The 21,201-nt window shown below is 37.0% G+C and overlaps 1 protein-coding gene and 1 long non-coding RNA gene across 4 annotated transcripts in view; one reads left to right on the top strand and one right to left on the bottom strand.

Annotated features, from left to right (window-relative positions):
- LOC148133098 (uncharacterized) overlaps positions 1–21,201 on the top strand; it is a 704,593-nt gene that overhangs the window by 463,565 nt on the left and 219,827 nt on the right. The window lies entirely within an intron of this gene.
- The window catches only part of BMPR2 (bone morphogenetic protein receptor type 2), a 114,149-nt gene that overhangs the window by 25,310 nt on the left and 67,638 nt on the right, over positions 1–21,201 (bottom strand). For all 3 annotated transcript variants that reach the window (XM_087949845.1, XM_026681300.2, XM_087949853.1), the window contains exons 4-7: positions 9,283–9,387; positions 8,094–8,185; positions 7,581–7,811; positions 5,044–5,158 (exon numbers count right to left, since the gene is read on the bottom strand). In XM_087949845.1, coding sequence (XP_087805971.1) covers positions 5,044–5,158; positions 7,581–7,811; positions 8,094–8,185; positions 9,283–9,387 — 543 coding nt within the window. The remainder of the gene's footprint in view (positions 1–5,043; positions 5,159–7,580; positions 7,812–8,093; positions 8,186–9,282; positions 9,388–21,201) is intronic.

Genomic DNA, 21,201 nt, shown 5'->3' with positions numbered 1-21,201 from the left:
TTTTTAATTAGAATTGCTAAGATAAGAAACTGGATACAAAAATTGAATATGTAACTATAGTCATATTTGTATGTATATGTGAAACCTGTAATTATGCTGTTCACTAAAAAGAGATATTAAAATGTGGAAAACTGAAAAAAACTTGTTTAAAAAAAATTCTATTAGTTTTAATTAGGGTTAGGGTATTCATTATATCTAACTACCTATAATCATTGCGAGTTGCATAGCATACAGGTTTAATACATTATTATTAAAAACTGTATGCTATTTTCTGCTCATTTATAAATTAGATTTATGTACACTTGCTGTTTAAAACATTATTGGAACAGCAATGGCTGCATTTTAACTTTATGTTCTACTTAAATTAGCTTGCTCAATATTGTTTTCATTTCCAAAATCACTGGTAACACACTTTCGTCTTCACTCAGTATTTTTTTTTAATACAACCACTATTTTTCTTATTTACCTCTTTAAATATTATTTATAGATTTATTTTCATCTTTCTATGCTGTAATCACTCAACAATTAACATTTCATAACAAAATACATTTAAAATTTGTGACAAATCTATTAAGTTTTCAAATGTACAAGGACTACTGATGGGATGGGCAGACAAATTCTTGCAACTTCCCAAATGGCATCTGCAAGGCTGGGCTGGAAACAGCAAATTCTGGCCACGATGCCTCTGCCAGCGAAAACATAGCTGGGGGGGGGGGCTTCCTGCAGCCCTCTGCCAGTGAAAACGTGGCAAAAGTGGGCTGCATGTGCCCCCCGCACCCCTTTTTTTTGGCCACGACAGCCTCCTGCAGCCCTCTGCCAGCAACAACAAAGTACAAGGGGGGTGTCAGCCTCCAAGAAGTTTTCCTGAAATCTTTTGCTGCTTGACTCTTGCCAGCTGCCATGGAAACAGGGGGAGGGGTAATTTGGTGTTTGAGGGGGGAAGGGTGCTGGAGCTCGAAGATGTGTGAACAGAAAAGGATGAGACGCTTTCCTGCTTACTGCACAACTGCATACACTTATCTTTTCTAGGCTAAGGTCAACTGTCTTGGCATACCAGATGTATGAGACACCATCTGAAGATGTACCGCACATGACAGTATACACACCTCAGATTGGATGATCAGTTTGAACTCCTGAGGGAGGGAACTTGGGATAACTTTCAATATGTAATTTCTGTGCCTATTTGCCTCAGAACTTGCTTTCCTTTTGTTGTTATCACTTCAAATCCAGTAAAAGTACTTTTCTCTATTTTAATGGAGTCTAAGGATTTCTTTCTTGGATTGTGGATGGAGGCATAGCTTTCAGGGAGGGAGGAAGGAAGGAAGGAAGAATATAATGAGGGAGGGAGGGTCTCAGGAAAGTCCTGCATTAGTAGTTGGCCACCACAGGTGCCCCTGACATGAGTCCTGTGTCCCACCCACCATGGCCATCATGGCCACACCCACCCCAGACATACTCACCAAGGCCAACCCCCCCTCCTAGCCCTCCAAGGTCAAATATAACCCTGATGTGGGCCTCCATGAAATCGAGTTTGACACTCCTGGCCTACACTATTTCCCACCATACAAAAATATTTTTCCATATGAATCAGAAAATTAGGCCTAACAAAGAGGAACATGAGTGTTTTGGTATTTGTTTATTTTTATGTGCAACCATGGAGTTGAGCTCAAGTTATTGAGAGCCTGACACACACCAATGATCACACACTGCATCTGGTTTTCAGCTTCAACCAATTATAAGATGATCTGATTCAGTTTTTTTTTTTATCATAGTTAGATTTCTCTCTGGTTGTCTATAAATATGACATTTAAATAAAAGAAGAGTTATCTGGGCTTATTTCAGTTGGGTTTCAACTGGGGCTTAGTAGAGAAAGCACCAATAATATTTGTTTGTTTTTTTTGAAAATTTTATTTGGGTTTTCACAAAAACAAAATACAAATAAAACATATTTTTTGAAAATAACATGGTCCCAGGTTATCACTTCTTCATACAGACACAAAACTCAATTTCATGCTCATTTTTATATTCTATTCCATATCTTATTACCATTTTATATTTTCTACATAGCTTTTCCCCTCTTTTAATTTTCTCAACTTTGTTTTAATTATCTCAATTCAAATCATTATATTTATACTTTTGTCTGTCCTGTTACAATTTCACATTATCTTTTCTTATTAAGCAATTTTTTCCCTGTAGTTACCAATAAGAGTATGGCACCTTTATATCCTTTAATTTTATCAATTCAAGCTCTTATTTAAGCTTCAACGTATAGCTTTAAGATTATAGCATTCAATATAATACATAACTTCCAATCGAATTCTGCTTGGTACATTCTTAAAATAGACACTATATTCTTAAAAAGAAAAATATATATATATATGTAAATAAAGCACATTCCATTCCAATTCAATTCTATCATTAATATGCATTAAAATCTTAACATCTTTAATATTTCTTTTCAATTAAATATCATACTTCCTTGGGAACACTTATAAACTTTCCATAGTTAATTCTTTTTTCCCCATATTTCTCACTTATATTTTTATAAATCATTACTAATAATTAAAAATGTTCCCTTTTAATTCTCTCAATCATTTTAATTCATTTATTTATTAACAAACATCCCACTGCATTACAATAAATATTTTATCCATCATCATATTTTCTAAAGTTATTTCTATTTGTAATATAACAAAGCTATCTTATGTACCTTTGCAGAATCCCTTTTACAATTAAATGTTCACCCATTATCTCTAAACAAACTTATGGTTACAATCCTTATATCTTTTCCCTGTTTCTCCATTTCTTGTTTCTGTCTTTTACAACTTCTTTTCCTTGCCTTCTTCCCCCTCTTCTTCTCCCTCCCCTTTTACCCCCTCAGTCTCTCTACTTCTAACTCTCTCATCTGTAATCCCCTCTTCTGTTGCTTTCTAATATTATACTTATCTTTCAAATTGTTCTTCTTCTTTTTGGTTGTTTTTTCTAATCTTTCACTCTCTTTCCCCCCTTTTCTTCCCCCCACTTAAAATTATTTGATCATTAAAGATGGCTTCTTCTTTGTCCCAATCTTCTTGTTCTGCAAGCGTTTCTTGTTGCTTCTCATAGTTCCAGATCTCCATTTCTAAGAATTGAAACACGAAGCCAAAAGAACTTCTCCCTTCTTGTGCGTCTTCTTTCCATTTTTTAACTTCCGTTTTCAGTTCTTCTAAGAGTGATACCATTTTAAAAACTTTTAAACAACCACCCAGTTAATTTTAGTCATCTAGATGCAAAAACCAAAAATCACCAAGTAATCCAAATAATCCAAGGCTGTTTCTACTTGCTTCTTTTTTCTACTTTCTCTTCCTGGGGTTCTATTATTTTGTACCAAGTTTCCATTAAAATGTATCTTTGAGGAATCTTGTTAAAATTTCACTGTAAGTTCCTTTTAATTACAGTTCCATTCCTTAATTCCAGGCAGTCTCCTCCATTTTTCCAGATCCTGCCCTTCTATTCTTTTTTTTTCTCCTTTCCAGCTTTTTATAAACTTTTAAATGTCCAGAAATCTTTATTATTCCCCTTGACTTTTATTTTCAGCTTAGATGCCTATTAATGTCAAAAGTGGATTTTTTTTCAGTTTCTTGCTTAAGTCTCTTAGCTGTCAGTATAAGGAAGGGAAGAAAAAAAACCTAATCCTTTCCCTTCTCTCTCTCCTTCGCAGCTTCAAAATCTTCTTTGGGAACAATGTTGTTAAGTTTAAATTCCAGGGTACCTTATTTGTTGCTTTTGCTGTTTGACCCGGTCAACCAAAACTTTCTCTAGCTGTCAGTATAGGAAAAGGAGAAAACCAATCTTTTCCCTTTTCTCTCTCCTTCGCAGCTTAAAAATCTTCTTAGGGAACAATGTTATTGTTTTTTAACAGTTTCAATTCCAGGGTACCTTATTTGTTGCTTTTGCTGTTTGACCCAGTCAACCAAAACTTTCTCTTCTTATCTTCCTCCTGCACATTCTTTTCCGGTTGAGTTCTTCTTTGTGGTGGCCATTTCTGACCACCGCTACAACCACCTTCGGGAAAGGGAGTAATAGCCAGCTGGGGAGGAGAGATGCGGCTCTCCTCAACCCTGCAGGCAGTCTCCCCCCTCTTCACCACCTCTACGGGATGGCTTAGCCCCAAAACCAGCCGGCTCGGGGCGCTCCAGCAGTGAGCACGGATCGAAGCCTCGGAGAGACGAGGTTTCGGTCTGTCACCGAAGAAGCTCAAACCGGAAGGCACCAATAATATTTGTTGATGATTGTCCCGGGGTGCTTTTTCCAAAAGGCAACTGGACTTTCTTGGTTTATTTTTTTCTTCAAAAATGTTTTCCTTCTCATCCAAAAAGCTTCTTCAGTTAATTGAAGGAGCTTCTTGGATAAGAAGCTAAACATTTTCAAAGGAAAAAAACCCAAGGAAGCTCAGTTGGTTTTTTGAAAAAGCACCTTTGGGTTAATCATAATCCAGATTATTGAGAATCTCCATAGGTATTGGTTGATGATCTGTCATGGTATGTCTATCCTGGTTCATCTTGATATCTCAGTAATTTTGGATAACACTGATCATGATGTGCTTGTGGACAGGCTACTGCATCTGGATAGAGAGAAACACTCAATCCTGACAAGATTGAATGGCTATGACTGCATGGCTCTTTCAGTGCCACAGATTTTTCACCTTTGGCTCTGAATGGGGTGGAATTTCCACAAAGAGAACTAGGATATAGTTTGGACATTCTCCAAGACTCAATGCTCCTGTTTCAACTGCCAGATTAGATTGCTCCTCTAAACTGGACTATTCAGTGTGCCTGTTTTGCAGTAAGCAGAGTTGAATTGCATGGTCCAAATTACCTCTTTCAACTCCACAATTCTAAGACTTTATTTTTAATAATATATGTGGTCATTTCTATTAGGTTTTTGTATTTTTTTTAAATTCCAACATGAAATACTTTGTTTAACAATAGGTATTGAACTGTACCATAGCTTAACATAACTTAAAGGAAGAATTCAGAATCAAAACACCTATTATTATCTTACCTCCTCGTGGTAATTCTGTATGAAGATATGCCAGGCCTCTAGTTACAGAATGCGCCATTCGGCAAGAGTTCACCCAGTCACTAGCCTGGAGAGTCAAATATCTGCACAAAGAACCCTGGAGAAAATAAGAAGGCATTTTCTAAGCATTTTATCTTTTACATGAGTTTACATATTCTGTGTTTCTAAGATGCTTTTCCAACATTTGAAAGCATGTAGGGTGATGGTAGTGATAGTCAACAAGAATAATGCACTTATGGTTACTGTTTACTTTGGTCTGGGAAAATAAGAAATAAACACTGTCCTTAGTGAAACAGTGCTGTACAATCCAGGTAAAATGTGGAAGCATAATGAAGAGCAAACTGATATTTCCAATGATATTAAGAGTTTCTGCTTTTCTGTTACTACAGAAAATAAGAGGGTTGTGGTAGGCTAATAGGAGTGGGTATTGGAGAATGGAATTGTTGAATGGAAAGTCTTTTCATAAAAGTTTTTTTCAGCAGGTAGGAAAAAAAGTACTTCCTATCAAAGGGTGAGTGGGGAAGGAGAATATAGTTGCAAGAAGCTGTGGAGAGGGGGAGATCTCATTGGTTTAATAAAAGCAAGAGGTCCAAACAAATGTTTTTTTCCAGTCAAAGATCTTCAAAAACTTTCTGTTTAGCTGCATGGAAAAACCTTTGTGAAAGGCTTCCAAGAAGGTAACAAAAGGTACCAAGGAAGTAACTCTACTAGATGCTCCAAACTATTAGTGTGATATGTCAATAGTTGTTTTGATGGAAATGACAGTGTATCCCATTCAAACAAAGATTCTACCTCTGAAGAAGTTCCTGAAATATTAATCCACATTTTGCTACACTGTCCTTATTATAAAGATGTCCAGTTGCAGCTAAAAACTACCCCATTTGGTAAGATTTCCAGAATCCAGAATGGACACGATGCGACTAACTACAATTTCAGTGATCTGTCGTCAGCTGAAGGGGATATTCTTAATTTTGATGATCACGACAGATATTTAGTATGGTTTATATGCTGCTCAGTTCCCCAAGGATATTACATCCATAAATAACAAGGCTGTCATCATCACTGGTTCCTTTCGCCTTACGCACATAGGGCAGCAAGCTTCTTTCAATGAATCTTATACATGGTGGCATCTTTGGCATCTTCCCATTTGATGCCCATTGTCCGTAATGTTTGTCACCAAATTTTGCATGTCTACTTTGCCTCCCCTTTGTCTCTGGCATCTCCTATTGTACAATGTTTTTAGGTATTGATGTTCTGGCAAGTGAAGAATATGGCCAGCCAGGCACATTCGCATTTCCATCACAATGATCTGCAACTTCCAAGGTCCATTCTGCTGGAAAATGTCTTCATTGGTGACATGGTTGTGATAAATGACATGCAGAATTCTTTATAGATAACACTGATGGAACACACTGATCTTTTGTGCTGTGCATGCTGCTATTGTCCATGTTTCACTGGCATAGATCTTTGTTGATAAATGATGTTGGTAAAGTTTTATAAAGCTGTAACTTGGGCTTCTTATCTATTGTTGTGGCTGATCAAATAGGCCGTAAATGCTGGAATACTGCTGAGGTTTTACCAATGCTGTGTTTGACATCTATATCTATGGTGCTATTTTGTGATAAGATGCTAACGTGGTAGGTAAATTGTTGGACATGTTCTATTGGCTGTTACCAGTTGTGATTAGTGTGTTAGGAGGGCAACTCCCAATGAACAGAACTTTGGCTAGAATAACAATAATAGTCAGATAATATAAAAAAAACGTGCACCAGTTGTGCCATCCAATGAGGACAGGCTAATCTTCCTTATCTACAAATACTTTCCTGAACAGCCATATCTTGACAGTTCTCCAAGACAGGTAAGAGGACAGAATGGAATAGTAAATCTGAAGGAGAATCTGTCACGAGTCTCCTTTTTCTGAGATCAACTTCTGTGCCTAAATAAGTCAGTGAGGGCTGTACCATAGGAACCGAAAAGGCAGTAGAAAAGAGATGGCCATTGTGGAAAGGTTGCCAGAACTGGAGTCAGGAATGCAATGACACAGGGTTTTTTTTCTCCCTTTTTAGCTGTGATTAGATTAGATAAACCTTAATAACAGCTATTTCCCAAGCTGACACTAGGACAGAAGATCCTGAGGATTCTGGGCAGGTAGTGGAGAATTCAGTCTACCTCCCAGATGAAGAAGGAACAATTTCTGGTAGATGACAGAAAACTTGGGGGAAAGACAAAAAAGTTCTGGTAGCTTTGCATTTGCTCTTCTTAGAGCTCACTCATAAAGATTGATTTGCAAACTAGAAACTATGATGGGTGTGTTCACTAAATGAATGGCAATATTTAGATAAGTCTATTGTGATTTTCACCAAGACCAAAAATACTGTTGATGCCTTTCTAAGCAATGTTTAACATATGAATAACACCCAGAGATTATTGAAAGGGCAATTCAAATAATCCTTTTTAAATTAATTGTATCTTTTATTTTTATTTTCTTATAGCTGTCTGAAATAATAGAAATTACTTACATTGGGGTAATATTCCATTACTAATAAATATTCCATTCGTCCATCTGCAGAGCATCTCTCATCCCCAACAATGAAGTGAGCAATATTGTCATGTTCCATCAGTGGAATTCTATAAATATTTCTCTCATTTATAAAATTCTGGCGATTAGCAAAAGAAAATACTTTTACAGCCACTGGACGCTCATCTAAAGATCCTTTGTATACAGCTCCATATCGCCCTCGTCCAATAAGCTGTGAATTTTTTAAAAAAAGAAACAAATTTTAAAGTTCAGGACACTCAATCTATTGATTTTAATGAGCTTCAGCATTTTATGTGTTCATGATTTGAAGCCTTTATTTTGCACACTAAATTTAATCCCCAAAGAATGCATTTTCTAATACAAATGTTAACTGAGATGGAATTATATCTTCTTCAGATTTCTTGTTCTCACTAAATCACACTAAATACTTAGTACGAAGATTTTGCATTACATAGTTATTAACAAATCATGTGAATTATACCTGTAAACTTACCTCCAGTAGTTTCAAACTATCCAGATCTAATGAGGGTTCTAAAGCTGCTGCTTCCATCATGTTCATAGTATGCAGGCCTTTTTTACGGATCCCTGAGGAAAGATGAAGATATGAATTATATTGCTCTTCAAATTGATCAGACTTCTTGATTTATTTCAATAGTCCTGCAATTCTTAGAAACTACACAGTGAATAAGATATATAGGTCAACTCACTCAGGCTATCTACAGTTCTTTGCTCTTTATTTTCCATGGCAGATTAAATAAACTGTGCACTTGGTGTGATGTCTGAATCCAGAATTATATGTGCATACATATTAGTTAAAACTATAAAGTTGCTTAAAATCATTTCTGTTGTTGACTGACAAAACTTGATTTGTTTGAACACAAGAAACCATAATTTTGTTTCAATGCTCATACAAAGAGAAAAGAGCTAAGCGGAAGTAATACAATGCAAGTATTGTGGGCTCAATTGGCAAAAGAAAGCTTAGGACTGTATAGGTTTGAAACATACGGAATAGGCCTTCATCCTGCAGTGGATAGACGATGGCTAAAATGATGATGATGACTGGATTTAACCTAGCCAGGAAACTTCTTTCAAAATGTGGCATATCTACACTGTGTCTCACTTGTTGCTGAATAAAGTTCCACAATCCTTCAGGTCTATGATAGCAATAAAGTTCAACTAATTCCCACAATCCGTTATTACTGCCTATGATGATGAGGATGTTGACAATTATAGTGCAACATTTGGAACCCAAGATTGAGAAATGCTGGATTGCATTAAAAAGGATGAAGCTTCGGTAAGAATATGTAACAATGATAATATTATAAGGGTCCAGACTTTACTTTTTCAGGACCTGTACTCAATGCCTTTGCTCTGATATCTAGAGCAATTTGTCACAAAATTATCTGGAATGTAAGGGGCTCCAATTCAAGTGTAATGTCTAAAGACAAAAAGCCCCCCCACCCCCGGTATTCTCCTGTAATTGTCTAATTGTAGAACAGACACAAATTGCTGTCTAGTAGGTTGTAACATTACTGAGGAGTTGGTAGGTTGAATATTTAAATAATTATATAGTAAAACTGAGTAAGTAACTAAAGAAAACAAATATAATAGGATTGTGAACATTATCTCAAGGAAAAATAGAGGCAAAATATTATAATAGACATTTATTTATCAAAACTTACCTCCTAACATCCTGTATCCAAAGAAAATAACAGCCATCAAAACAGCTAGTACAGATACTGATGCCAAAATTATTATAATTGTGTCATCTTGTTGAGGAGGAGGAGCTGAAAGAAACCAAAATGTATATGATTGTCTCTTCATATATACTCAATTTTTCAGGACAAATTAAATTAATATTCTGACCTGATTTCAATTATCTTGGCATTTCTCCCTCCTTTTGATGGAAAGAGAGGTAGGAGGGTAATTTTTAAAATTCACAGACTGAATCCAACAAGGAGAGTCCACAGAAGACTCTTATCAGGAGAAAGGAGGGAGACCATTTTTCCTTATTTCCCTTCTTCCACTAGGCTGGAGATCTTCCCTCAATTCTTCAGGGAAACTCAATTGCATGGGAAAGAGAAAATAAATTGGTTCAACCATTGTTTTATCACTTATCAGAGGCATTCTGTTAATGAAAACCATACCCATTCTTCCACAAATTCCAGATCTCGCCTTAATTACAAATAATTATAGTTGTTAGTCACTTCACCCTTTCAAAGTTGTACAATGGAGTATTTTAAGAGGAATGTTATTTCTTTGGACTACACAAACTACATAAACAACAGGTATCACAAAAGCCAACTGAATTGAATCAACATGAAAGTCAACAAATGATACAATTACAAGAAACTACAAATCAATTTTCAATTTCTAGTTATGGATCAGCTTATAGTGTAACAAAACGAAGAAGCACTGAAAGTCATTATTTCACCATTGCAGCTACTGGGTTTGAACTGAATTACTATGAGAAAATAAGGCAAATAGCATTTTCTGAAAGATTAATGGTAGTCAGGACAGGTTGCAAAATGTTCTGTGTGAGAGAAATGTTCCTACAGTACTTTGGTCTTACATTAAGGACATGCAACATTCCCAAAGTTGGAGGGATACAACTCTCTCTCGCCGCAATGGGAGGGCTGCAGCTGATGTTATTGTAAGGGGCGGTGACATTTCAGTAAGGGATAGGATTGATTTCTTTTTGATGTTTTTCAGTGGGATTAAACTTTTTAAGGATGTGAAGAGAAGCTCAAACTAGGCAAATGATTGGTAGGTTCATTCTTCCCTTCCCCATAAGCAATTCCACCCTTTTTTGCCTCCCCTCCAAACAGCCCCAGATTGCAACTAGAAAGCTCTAGCTTCTATTCCCACCTTTACCTCTACAAATTGCATTAATGAAAACTAACCAAATTTAGGCAGCAATGTCACATGAAGGCTGTGGGCCATAGGCTTCCCATTTCTATGAATAAGAATAAGGATCACTAATCTCCAAGTGTCCTCAATACAAATTCCAAAAGGAATATAGTGTACATTGAACCATCTCTTTGGAGACAACTAGATTATTCTGGCCAGATTAAACAATGTGTCCCTCTTCTTCCCCTTGTACTTCAGTCTTCTGGAGGAAAGGTAGGATAGAAATTTGATAAATAAACGAACAAATCTATTTGCCAGTCTTTACCATTTTTCTATTTTTCTTCTTTCTAAATGCACGGCTTCCGAAATGTTAGCATCTTTGAATTTGGAACCAATTTAATTTCTGTAGATATATTTCAATGCCAACTGCAATTTTTAATTTAACTACTTTTTAGTTTAAAGAGTTCTTATCTAAAGTTTTTTTTAGCTTTAAATCTAAAAAGATGGTGATGGAGAATTGACTTCAATTTCCCCCCCACCCCCATCCCAGAAAACAGGACAGATGGTACTTTGAAATTGCACAGCTACCATTAAACGAAATCAGTTTTTTAAAATGATGTTGGCAGAATTGTTCTGTAAAGAAATGTTCCCACATTTACCAAATTACTTTGAATTATATTGGGAGTTTGTGTGTGTGTGTGTCTCTTGACTCAAATAGTACATCACTTTCACTCTGCCAACGAAAAAAACTCTTGGGATCAGTTCAGAGAAGACTTTGCCTTTTTTTTTTTAACCAAAAAGTTTGAGGCAACTCATGATCACACTAGAATGGGAAGTAATAAAAGATGGGTCTGAATTCAAGACCATATTTTTTTTGTGCCTCTGTTTTATTGTGCAATAAATCAAGCAGAAGAAATTATTAAAATTTATCAACTTCCTCTAACGGTGCCTTCCTTTCTCTAATGGTATCTCACTTCTGTATATTGCACCTCTAGTCTGTATATGGAAATTGTAGTAATGTGGGCAGGTAGTGGAACAGCAATCAGAGAAGCCTATTATTTCTATCGCTCAGATCAGGCAAGATTTACTTTTCTAAAATTGCCATAATTTGTAATGCTTTGTGTATTAATCTTAAAAGTTCATATTTTTGTGGAACCTCTAAATTCTACAAAACTTCACACAAATATGTCAATTAGAAAAATACATTGAAGAATCTGTTGCTGTTTCTATAAAACCAGGAAATCCTATTAATTGACCAATTTAACACAGGTAGAACAAACAGAAACTAGAGGAAAAAAGCATTTCATTTAGTTATCTCAATGCAGTATGACAGGCTCACTTATAAAAACTGCAAAATACTCTGTACTTTTATTTTTAATTATTATACAACTTGATATATGACAACATATTTACATGCTGAGCAATGCCTTTGTTTTCTTAAAGAAGATCCCAAGCAGTGGAAAAGCAGCTGCTTTTGTATCTTGAGTCGTCTCAGGGAGGATTAATAGTTTCTTTAAACATTAGACTATGATTCAGTAACATGCTAAGTGAGGTCAATGTTTCTTATTCAAAAAATACTATATAAAATGAGTAAATGACAACTTTCTAATTAAAATGCTTGAAAATTCTAGACAACTAAAAGTATTTAGATGTCTAGAATAGAATTGCAACTATTTCAGCCTGATGATACCAACCAATCTTCAGTGATTAGCAAGTCCACATATCTAAACATACATAGCTATGGTGGTCTTACAGAGTTAATTTGTGTGTGTGAGTATAATGATTACATGATTAAATGCATAATTATATAATTATATATAATGATATAATAATCAAACAAAATATTTGTTTTAACTAGTATAATTCCCACAGCAATTGGAAATAAAATACAATCTATAACATTAGAATGCTATATAAAAGCAAACATTCAATTAATAAAAGAACTATTTAAAATACAACTTATAATTATCAATTACAAATAAGATTAAAGAACACTATTTAATAACACATGCAAGTTCATTAAAGCTTTGTATCTATATACCTACAAAGTAGTACTGCATCTACCAGTGTCCTAAATTACATGCTGTTATATAGAACTTTGCAACTCTCCATTTTATAAAATAATTACTATCAGTATAATTAAAAGTATAAAAACTATAAAATTGGATTGAGTGACCATGATATTCAAACAGCACTACATGTATCACTACTACTAGTAGTAATAGAAATAGAAGTAAACTTGATTATAGTCACTGACTGATTAAAAAACAGAAAAATAAACAAGTTCTATGACAGCAAAATGACATATATCATCATAAAACTGCAAAACAAAAGTATGTAGTCCCATTGTTTCTCTCTGCCCACTGTCACAGGGGTATGAATCTCCTGAGAGATTTCCTCTCACAGAGCTGAAGAAAAAAAACCCACCAAAGCAAGAGAAAGAAAAGATTTTTCTGTGAGCTGGAACTATTAGCTGCATTAGTTATACTGAGCAAGTAATTGTTTATACATAAAGGAGACAGGTGATTAAAAGATCATCTATAATCAGATTGTCTTGCTGTCTCCCTAATACTGTATACTACTTCAGAAATAATCATCTTAACCCTGAGAAGGTAGACTAGGAGGTCTGTTTCATAAACTTTTTAGTTAATCAGGATCCCACATGGTGGTAAAGTGATTTACCACCAATCTTTATACTTATAACTGTTACAGCAACCCCACGGTCAGGTGTCAAACTCTGGGGGCTTGGCAACACATATGTACTTGTGATAGTTGCAGAGTCACATGATCTCCATTTGTGACATTCCCAGGTAACTTCCAACAAGCAAAGTCAACGGGGGAAGCCAGACTCACTTAATGACCACATGATTCATTTAACAACTGCAATGATTTCCTCAAGTATGGCAAAAAGGTCATAAAATTGGGCACAACTCAGTTAACAACTTATTTGCATAGCAATGGCAATCTGGGTCCCAATTATGGTTGTAAATCGAGGACTACCTGTAATACTTTAACAGAGTGAAAGAGGGCTACCTGTAATACTTTAAAAGAGGACTACCTGTAATGCTGATAACAGAGTGAAATTTCAGCAATCATGCAACACAGATAAGATGGTTAAGACTACAATCTATTAATATAATGGTATACATAACTATTAAGGATTAAATCCATGCAGAAGACAAGCAATGGATTGCAACCTTTATGACCATTTCACTCCAGCTTTTAAATTAAGTCAAAAACACAGAACCTCATAACAGTGCAAGTTCCCAAGTGCTGTAATAATGCAAACTGCTAAAATGATAAATGAATATAGGCAGCTAGTTTTGTGACCAAAACTAAAGTTCATGTAAATAATTAACTAAACAATAAGTAAAACTTCTGTGATTGCAGATGATCTTGACCAATGGCTAGATCCACAAGTTTCACTTTGTCTCAAACATTGTTCCATGCATTGCCTGCTAAAGGCAAAGTGGGAATATCCTCAAAACTGCTGCATTTGCTTCTCACTTTGCCTGTGCAAATTCCAGATGGGCTGACCAAGGCAGAATAGGAACAAGTTTTGACTGTGCTCCTACTTTGCCTGTGCCAGCCTTCTCAGCCTTTAAAAAACATTGTGAATCCTCCCTATGTTGCTTAATACTTCATATGGGATCATGTCTTATAATTTGAAACTCTTGCCATAGACATTTGTAAAGGCTGAGGAGAGGAGGATATGGCTTATGCTAATACCGAGCAAAGAATACTGCCTCACAAAATAGCTGACTTAAGCTACAGACACTGATCACATTGCACATGCACAGCTGCAGTGCAATGGCGTGGGTGTGTGTGTGTGTGAGAGAGAGAGAGAGAGAGAGGCTGAAAGAGACTGAGATTTAGAAAACTGTGGTAACAAGACAAATCAAGCTGGGAAACAGGCAATTTTCTTGGAAAACTCTGAAAAATGAGACTATAAAAACTCATCTCAACACAATACCACTGAAAAAGAAAAACAAGAAATCCAAGAAGAAACCACCATGGTTGTATGAAGAACTCTCTAACCAACTGAAAGACAAAAAGGATTAGTATAAAAAAATGGAAAAAGAGACATAACTGGCAGAATATTACCATATAGCTGAAGATGAAGTCAAGAAAGCTTCACCTCAGAATGAACTAAGACTTGTAATAAATGTCAAAAATAATTTTTAAAAGTTTCTTTTAAAATGTTTCTTTCAAAAACAAGAAAAAAGTCAAGGAAATAATTGGTCCACCAAAGGGAGAAGATGGCAAGGAAGTGATGGGTAGCAAGGAGAAAGAAAGCAGATGTCAGGCTACAGAACTTTTCCCATTCAATCAGCTAGGACGAACTTCTGAAAATGTATCAAAACGTATCAAAAAGGAATCCTTTTATTGAGATGAGACAATTCATGTAGGGGTTAAAAGCAGCATCTAAGGTCTCTCCGGCATGCAGAGATAGATAAGGGAGTTTAAAACCCCTCCCCTTATCTTGATGTGTATTTAGTGAAACAAAGAGCCAACATGTTAATTCCCCCCACCCCCTTTTCAGAATGATCTTTTTCAGAGTTTCTCAGGACACATCTCACTGTGGAATTTTTTATGGTCTCTTCATCTCCTGGCTGTCTCTCTCAGAAGTGATAGGTTCTGGCCACCTGGGTTTCATCCCTCCATTGTATCATGTGTAGATTATACAAATTCGATATAAGATTAAATATATTCAGGTTACATCAAGAAGGATTTCTTTATCAGTCTCCCCTCCCCTTTTCTTCTTCCATTGAAGAAATGACAGATATACACGGATCTGATATCCTGCCCTCCTTAAAAAACAGATCGGTTTACCTGGAAAAAACAAAAATCATGCGTTACGTTTGCAGTTTAGGATGGTTTATCAGGGTATTTTAGATGGAACTTTCATAGTAATGTGGGTGCTTTTCCGTGTCGTTTGGCTACCCACTCATTTTCTGAGGAAGGAAGGTGTTTCCAAGCTACTAAATATTGTGTGGATCCACGGTGAGTGTGCGAATCAAGGATATCTTTAATTTCAAAATGTTCTCCATGTACCATGATGGGAGTTGGAGGTGTGGGAAGGGGGGGGGGTCTGAGGTTTGAAGTGATCTCCGGTTTGAGCAAGCTACAGTGAAATACTGGATGAATCTGCCTAAGTGTTTTGGGGAGTTGAAGCTCTACCATCACGGGGTTAATAATTTTGGAGATAGGGAATGGGCTAATGAATTTTGGCCCTAGTTTCTTAGAGGGTTGTAATGATTTTAAGAATTTTGTGGACAAATATACACAGTCCCCAATCTTGAAAGGTTTAGGATCGCAGTGTTTTTTGTCTGCTTGAACTTTAAAAGCTGCTCTAGCTTCCTGTAATGCTAATCATACCACTGGCCACGTGGCTTGCAAGTTATTTATCCACACCTTAAGGAAGGGGATTTCAGGTTCTTTGGTGGGTAGTTCTGGCATGGGGTTGAATTCTTGGCCCGTGGCTACCTGGAATGGGGTGAACCCCTGCTGCTATGGACTGAGTTATTGTATGCTACTTCTGCAAAAGGAAGGTCAGTCCAATTATCCTGTTGGTAATTAATAAAACATCTTAAATATTGTTCTAATACGCTGTTCAAATGTTCAGAACCTCCATTTGTCTGGGGATGATTTGATGACGATAACCCCTGGGTGAAGCCTAATAGGTTTAAAAATGCCCGCCAAAATTTGGATGTGAACTGAACATCCCGATCTGAGATAATCCATTGGGGAGCTCCATAAAGGCGATAAATGTGTATTAGAAACATCTTTGCCAATGCCTTGGCAGTGGGATCTTTTGGCATAGAATAAAGTGAACCTGTTTGGAAAAAAGATCAGTTACCACCCAAATGACAGTATTCCCAGCACTTTGGGAAGCTCCACTATAAAGTCCATAGAAATCTCTTTTCCGGGTGCAGAAGGGTCTGCTACTGTCTGTAAAAGTCCAGGAGATTTTCCTTGTCTTCTCTTTGCAGCAGCACAGGTGGGGCAGCTCGCAACATAGTTTTCAATGTCCTTTTTGTGAGACGGCCACCAAAATTGTCTTGATGAGGTGCAGGGTTTTTACAAACCCAAAGTGTCCTGCTATTTTGGAGTCGTGGCAGCGTTTCATGAGGTCCATTCTCTGGCTTGCGGGGACATAAAGATTGTTTTCTACCCAGGCCAGTCCATCTTTGATTAAACAAGTGTTTTTGTTAACCTGGAGCCAGTCGTCCTTAAGTGGTGCCTCCTTAAATATTGACATCGTTGTGTCTTCAGTCAGTGATGATTTTCTTTTCTCTTGTGCCCGGGTGATTACTTTGGCTGCTAGTTGGGTCGGTTGGATCATTGGTTTTATAACCTCAATCTTTTTGCTGTTGTATTGGGGTTTTCTGGACAGTGCATCTGCTAAGAAGTTCTCTCTCCCAGGAAAATAATTGAGAGTGAAATTAAACCATTCAAAATATTGAGCCCACCTTGCTTGTTTTTCAGAGAGTTTCCGTGGATTTCTCAGGGCTTCCAGATTTTTGTGATCAGTCCATACTTCAAAGGGGATTTGGTTTCCTTCCAAGAAATGTCTCCATGTGGGCATTGCCCACCGCACAGCATATGCCTCTTTCTCCCATATGGCCCATCTTTGCTCGGTTTCCGTCAGTTTCTTGGATGTATAAGTGCATGGTTGTAATTGTCCATTTCCATTCTTTTTTTAAAAAAACAAATTTTATTAATTTTTAAAGACAAACAAAACATAAGACATAGGAACATAAAACCTCCTTTCTAAAAGCTACTTATAGGTTTTAACAAAGCAAATGAAACATTATTTTGTACAGCATAGTTTCAAATTATCACATTTCCATTTAAGCACATATATATCTTTTCCAAATTTCTCGTTATTTCTCCCTTTACTTTTATTCAATTATATTTCTTTCTATCAAGGTTTTCTTAATTCTCAATCAAACATAAACACACAAAATACAAAACATAAAACTTCTTTTTGGAAAGTGGCTTAGCCCCGGGTTACATCTTTTTTACAGACCTAAATCAAATTCATGCTCACCTTATATACCATTACTTATCTTATTTACCATTCTATATTTTCTATATAACTTCTCCCCTCTTTTCACTCTCTTAATTATATTTTGTTTATTTCATCTTAATTTAAATCATTATACTTGTATCTTTTGTCCGTTCTTTTCCAATTATCTATTTATCTCTTTTCTTTAACAGAGAATTTCCCCTGTAATCACTGGTTGAAATATGACGCCTTCTATCTTTCCACTTAATTTAACACTTGAAATAATGCATAATTTCCATTCTGATTCTGATTAGTACATTCTACGTTACATTTTAAAATAGGAAAATGATAAATTTGTAATATAGTTAAATATATAATTTCCATTCTAATTCTACTTAATACATTATTTTTAAAAAAATGAAGTGATAAATTTATAATAACATTAAAACAATAGCAGATAGTTAAACATTTTACACATTCCCTTTAATATTTTATTACATACTGAAATCTATCATTATTAAGCATTTTAATATTTTAATATTTTGTTAGATCTTATAATACTCCAGTTTTCTATTTCAAATACAAATACTACAATACTATCTTATGTACTTTGCAGAATCTTTTTTAAATTGTACTTTACCCTTTGTCTCTAAAAAAAAATCTGCTTTTTTCCATCTTGTTTCAAGCCTTTGTGGCTTTTTTCCCCTTTTCCCCTTCCTTTCTTATCCAATCTGGCCTTTTTACCCCCCCATCTCCTAACCTCCGCCTTTTTAGCTTCCCCTCTCTGTTGTATTCCTCTTTTCTGTTGCTTTCTGACATTGTATCGATTTTTCACCTTATTTTTCTCTTTCTTGGTTGTTTTTTTAACTCTTAAATTCTCTATTTTCCTTCCCCTCTTCCTCTTTTCTTTCTTAATTAAGATTTTTTGTCCATTAAAGATGGCTTCTTCCTCTTCTTCTTCCTCCCAATCCTCTTGTTGTATTTGCTGATAGGTAGAAATCACCATTTCTAAAAAATGGAAAACAGCTCCCAAAGAGCCCTTGCCTTCTTGTTCTTCTTCCTTTAATTTTTCAAATTCCATTTTTAATTCATCCACAGATAATGCCATTGTAAAAGCTTTTTCTTCTTCTTTTTTTTTTTTAAAAACAACCCAAATGTTTTTAATCTTAGAATAGTTTCCAAAAGTCCCAAAGTCATCAAGCAATCCAAACAGACACAAAATGTTTCATCTTCTTCCCTTTACACTTTCTCCTCCTGGGGCAGTATCAGTTACAAAGTCCCAAAATGTATTTTAAAGCCTTATTACAATTAATTTCTGGTCTTATAATCTTCAAGTGTCTCCTCCAACAAAGTCTTATAAATATTTTTTTTATCCTCTCCCTTCCCACTTATAACAAAGAGCTTTTAATTTTTACCTTCTATGTAAAAGCAGGTTTTTCAATGTCCGTTTGCTATCTCCGTAAGGAAGGAGAGTGAACTTTCCCTTTCAGCACTTTCATTCGCCGCTTTGGCAGTCTCCTTTGGAAACAATATATTGTTCAAAGAGTCAGATTTCCAGGGTGTTTGGATATATCTTAATGTCCCGGTTTAGCCAAAAAACTTTCACTTTCAAACTCTTCCTCCTGCACAGTCTTAACTGGTTGAAGATTTCTTTGTGGCGGCCATTGCTGACCGCCGCTCCACCGCCTTAGGAAAAAGGAGTCTAGCCGGCTGGGGAAAGGGGTTGCGATATCCCCAAACCCCTGCCCGGATCTCCTCTGTCTTCCGTTACCTCTCCGGGGTAACGACAATCCCCAAATCCGATTGGATCGGGGGTACTTCAGCGGCGAGCACAGCAGGGACCCGCAGAGTCGCAGATTCCTGCCGCCGCCGAAGCCTTGCAACCGGAAGTTCCCATTTCCATTCTTTTGGAGGAGGACTGCTCCAACTGCAACATCACTAGTGTCTGCTTGGATGACAAAAGGTTGTTCAGGATCTTGGTGCTTAAGGACCAGTTCTGCTGAGAATAGACGTTTGAGTTTTTTGAATGCCGCTTGGCATTCCACTGTCCAGATAAGGGGTTGCCTTGGTTTGGGTTTCTCCCCTCCCAATCGTTTTTAGCAAGTTTGTGATAGGGAGGGTGATGTTTGCAAAAGCTGGAATGAATTGGCGATAAAAGTTCGCAAACCCCAGGAAGCTTTGCAGTTGTTTGCGGGTGTGCGGTGGGTCCCAGTCCATGACCGCTTTTACTTTCTGTGGGTCCATCTCTATTCCCTCGTGGGATATTCTATACTCCAAGTAGTCATTTTTTTCTTGGTGGAATTTGCATTTAGAGAGTTTTGCATATAGTTTAGCATCTAACAGTTTTGTGAGGACTGCACGGAGTAGCTTGATGTGTTCTTCCATCGTTTTCATGTAGATTAAAATATCATCAAGATACACTAGAACACCTTTATATAAAAATTCATGAAGGGTTTCCTTGATCAATTGCATAAACACGGCAGGTGCTCCTTGCAATCCAAAGGGGAGCATTTTAAATTGGTAGCATCCCAATGGTGTGTTAAAAGCTGTCTTCCACTCATCCCCTTCCTTTATTCTGATGCGGTAATATGCCTCTCGTAGGTCTAACTTTGAAAAAAAAAATTCTTTCAAGAGGTGGGCTAACATGTCCTTCATGAGGGGGAGTAGATACATATCCTCTATGCAAATCGTGTTTAATTTTTGGTAATTAACACACAAGCGTACGGAGCCATTTTTCTTTTCGCGGAATAACACTGGGGCAGGTATTTTTGGTTGGGCGGGTTCGATGAAACCCCTTTTTAAATTTTTGTCGATAAATGCTCCGAGTTCTTTTAGTTCTCTGGGAGACATGCAGTACATTTGTGGTTTTGGGAGTTTAGCCCTTGGTAGGATTTCGATAGCGCAGTCTGTGGCACGATGGGGTGGGAGTTCATCACAAGCTTCCTCGCTAAATATTTGGGCCAGATCCTGGTACTCATTGGTGATGTTAATGGGTTCAGCCGACTGTCGGTCATGGCTGACTCTTTGTTCTCTGTTCCTTTCTTTATCATTTCCTCTGAGCTATTTGCAAATACTACGTCTCTCTGGAATTATACGGTTCCTGTCCTCCAATTTATTTTTGGATTCCATTTCCGCAGCCATGTGAGACCTAGGACTAGCAGCTCTTCCATTCCTGGGGCTACAATGAATGTGAGCATCTCACTATGGTTCCCTAGTCTTATTTTCAATGGTTCTGTGGTACACCTAGCTGGCACCCCACCCCCCCAGCTATAGTTCCATCTAATTGGCTGAAAGCGATGGGATTTTCCATTTCTTTCAGTTGGATCCCCAATTTCCCTGCAAGGGAGGGATTTATGAGGCATCGGGCACATCCCGAATCCGGCAACACTGCAACTTCCTCCCCCTTCCCTTGGCTGGGGATAAACAGTCTTAGGGGTAGAGTGTTGGTTCAATGGGGTTGCTTACCAGTGGGTCGTCTTCCGGATCGCTTTTGGACTGGCTCAGGTCCCCTCGGAGCGTTGGGGGTTCTTCCTCTGGGTTGGGGGGGATCGGAATCCCACAGCTTCTCGGCCCCTCAGGCCAGTCTCCTTTCCTCAAGGGTTGAATGTTCCAGGTTTCCCCCCTTGGGTGGTCTGGCTTTCTAGCAGGGGTTTTCAAATGGCATTCTGCTGCGCGGTGTCCCTCCTTTCCACACTTAAAGCAACCAGACGTTCTTGGAGTCATGGTGGTTTGGGGTTTG

This window comes from Notechis scutatus, chromosome 1 (assembly GCF_049901735.1).
Source record: "Notechis scutatus isolate UNSWTSFEM ecotype Mainland chromosome 1, rNotScu1.2, whole genome shotgun sequence".
Classification (NCBI taxonomy): domain Eukaryota; kingdom Metazoa; phylum Chordata; class Lepidosauria; order Squamata; family Elapidae; genus Notechis; species Notechis scutatus.
Note: the sequence above shows the minus strand (reverse complement) of the source record. Positions and strands in the feature narration are given on the sequence as shown.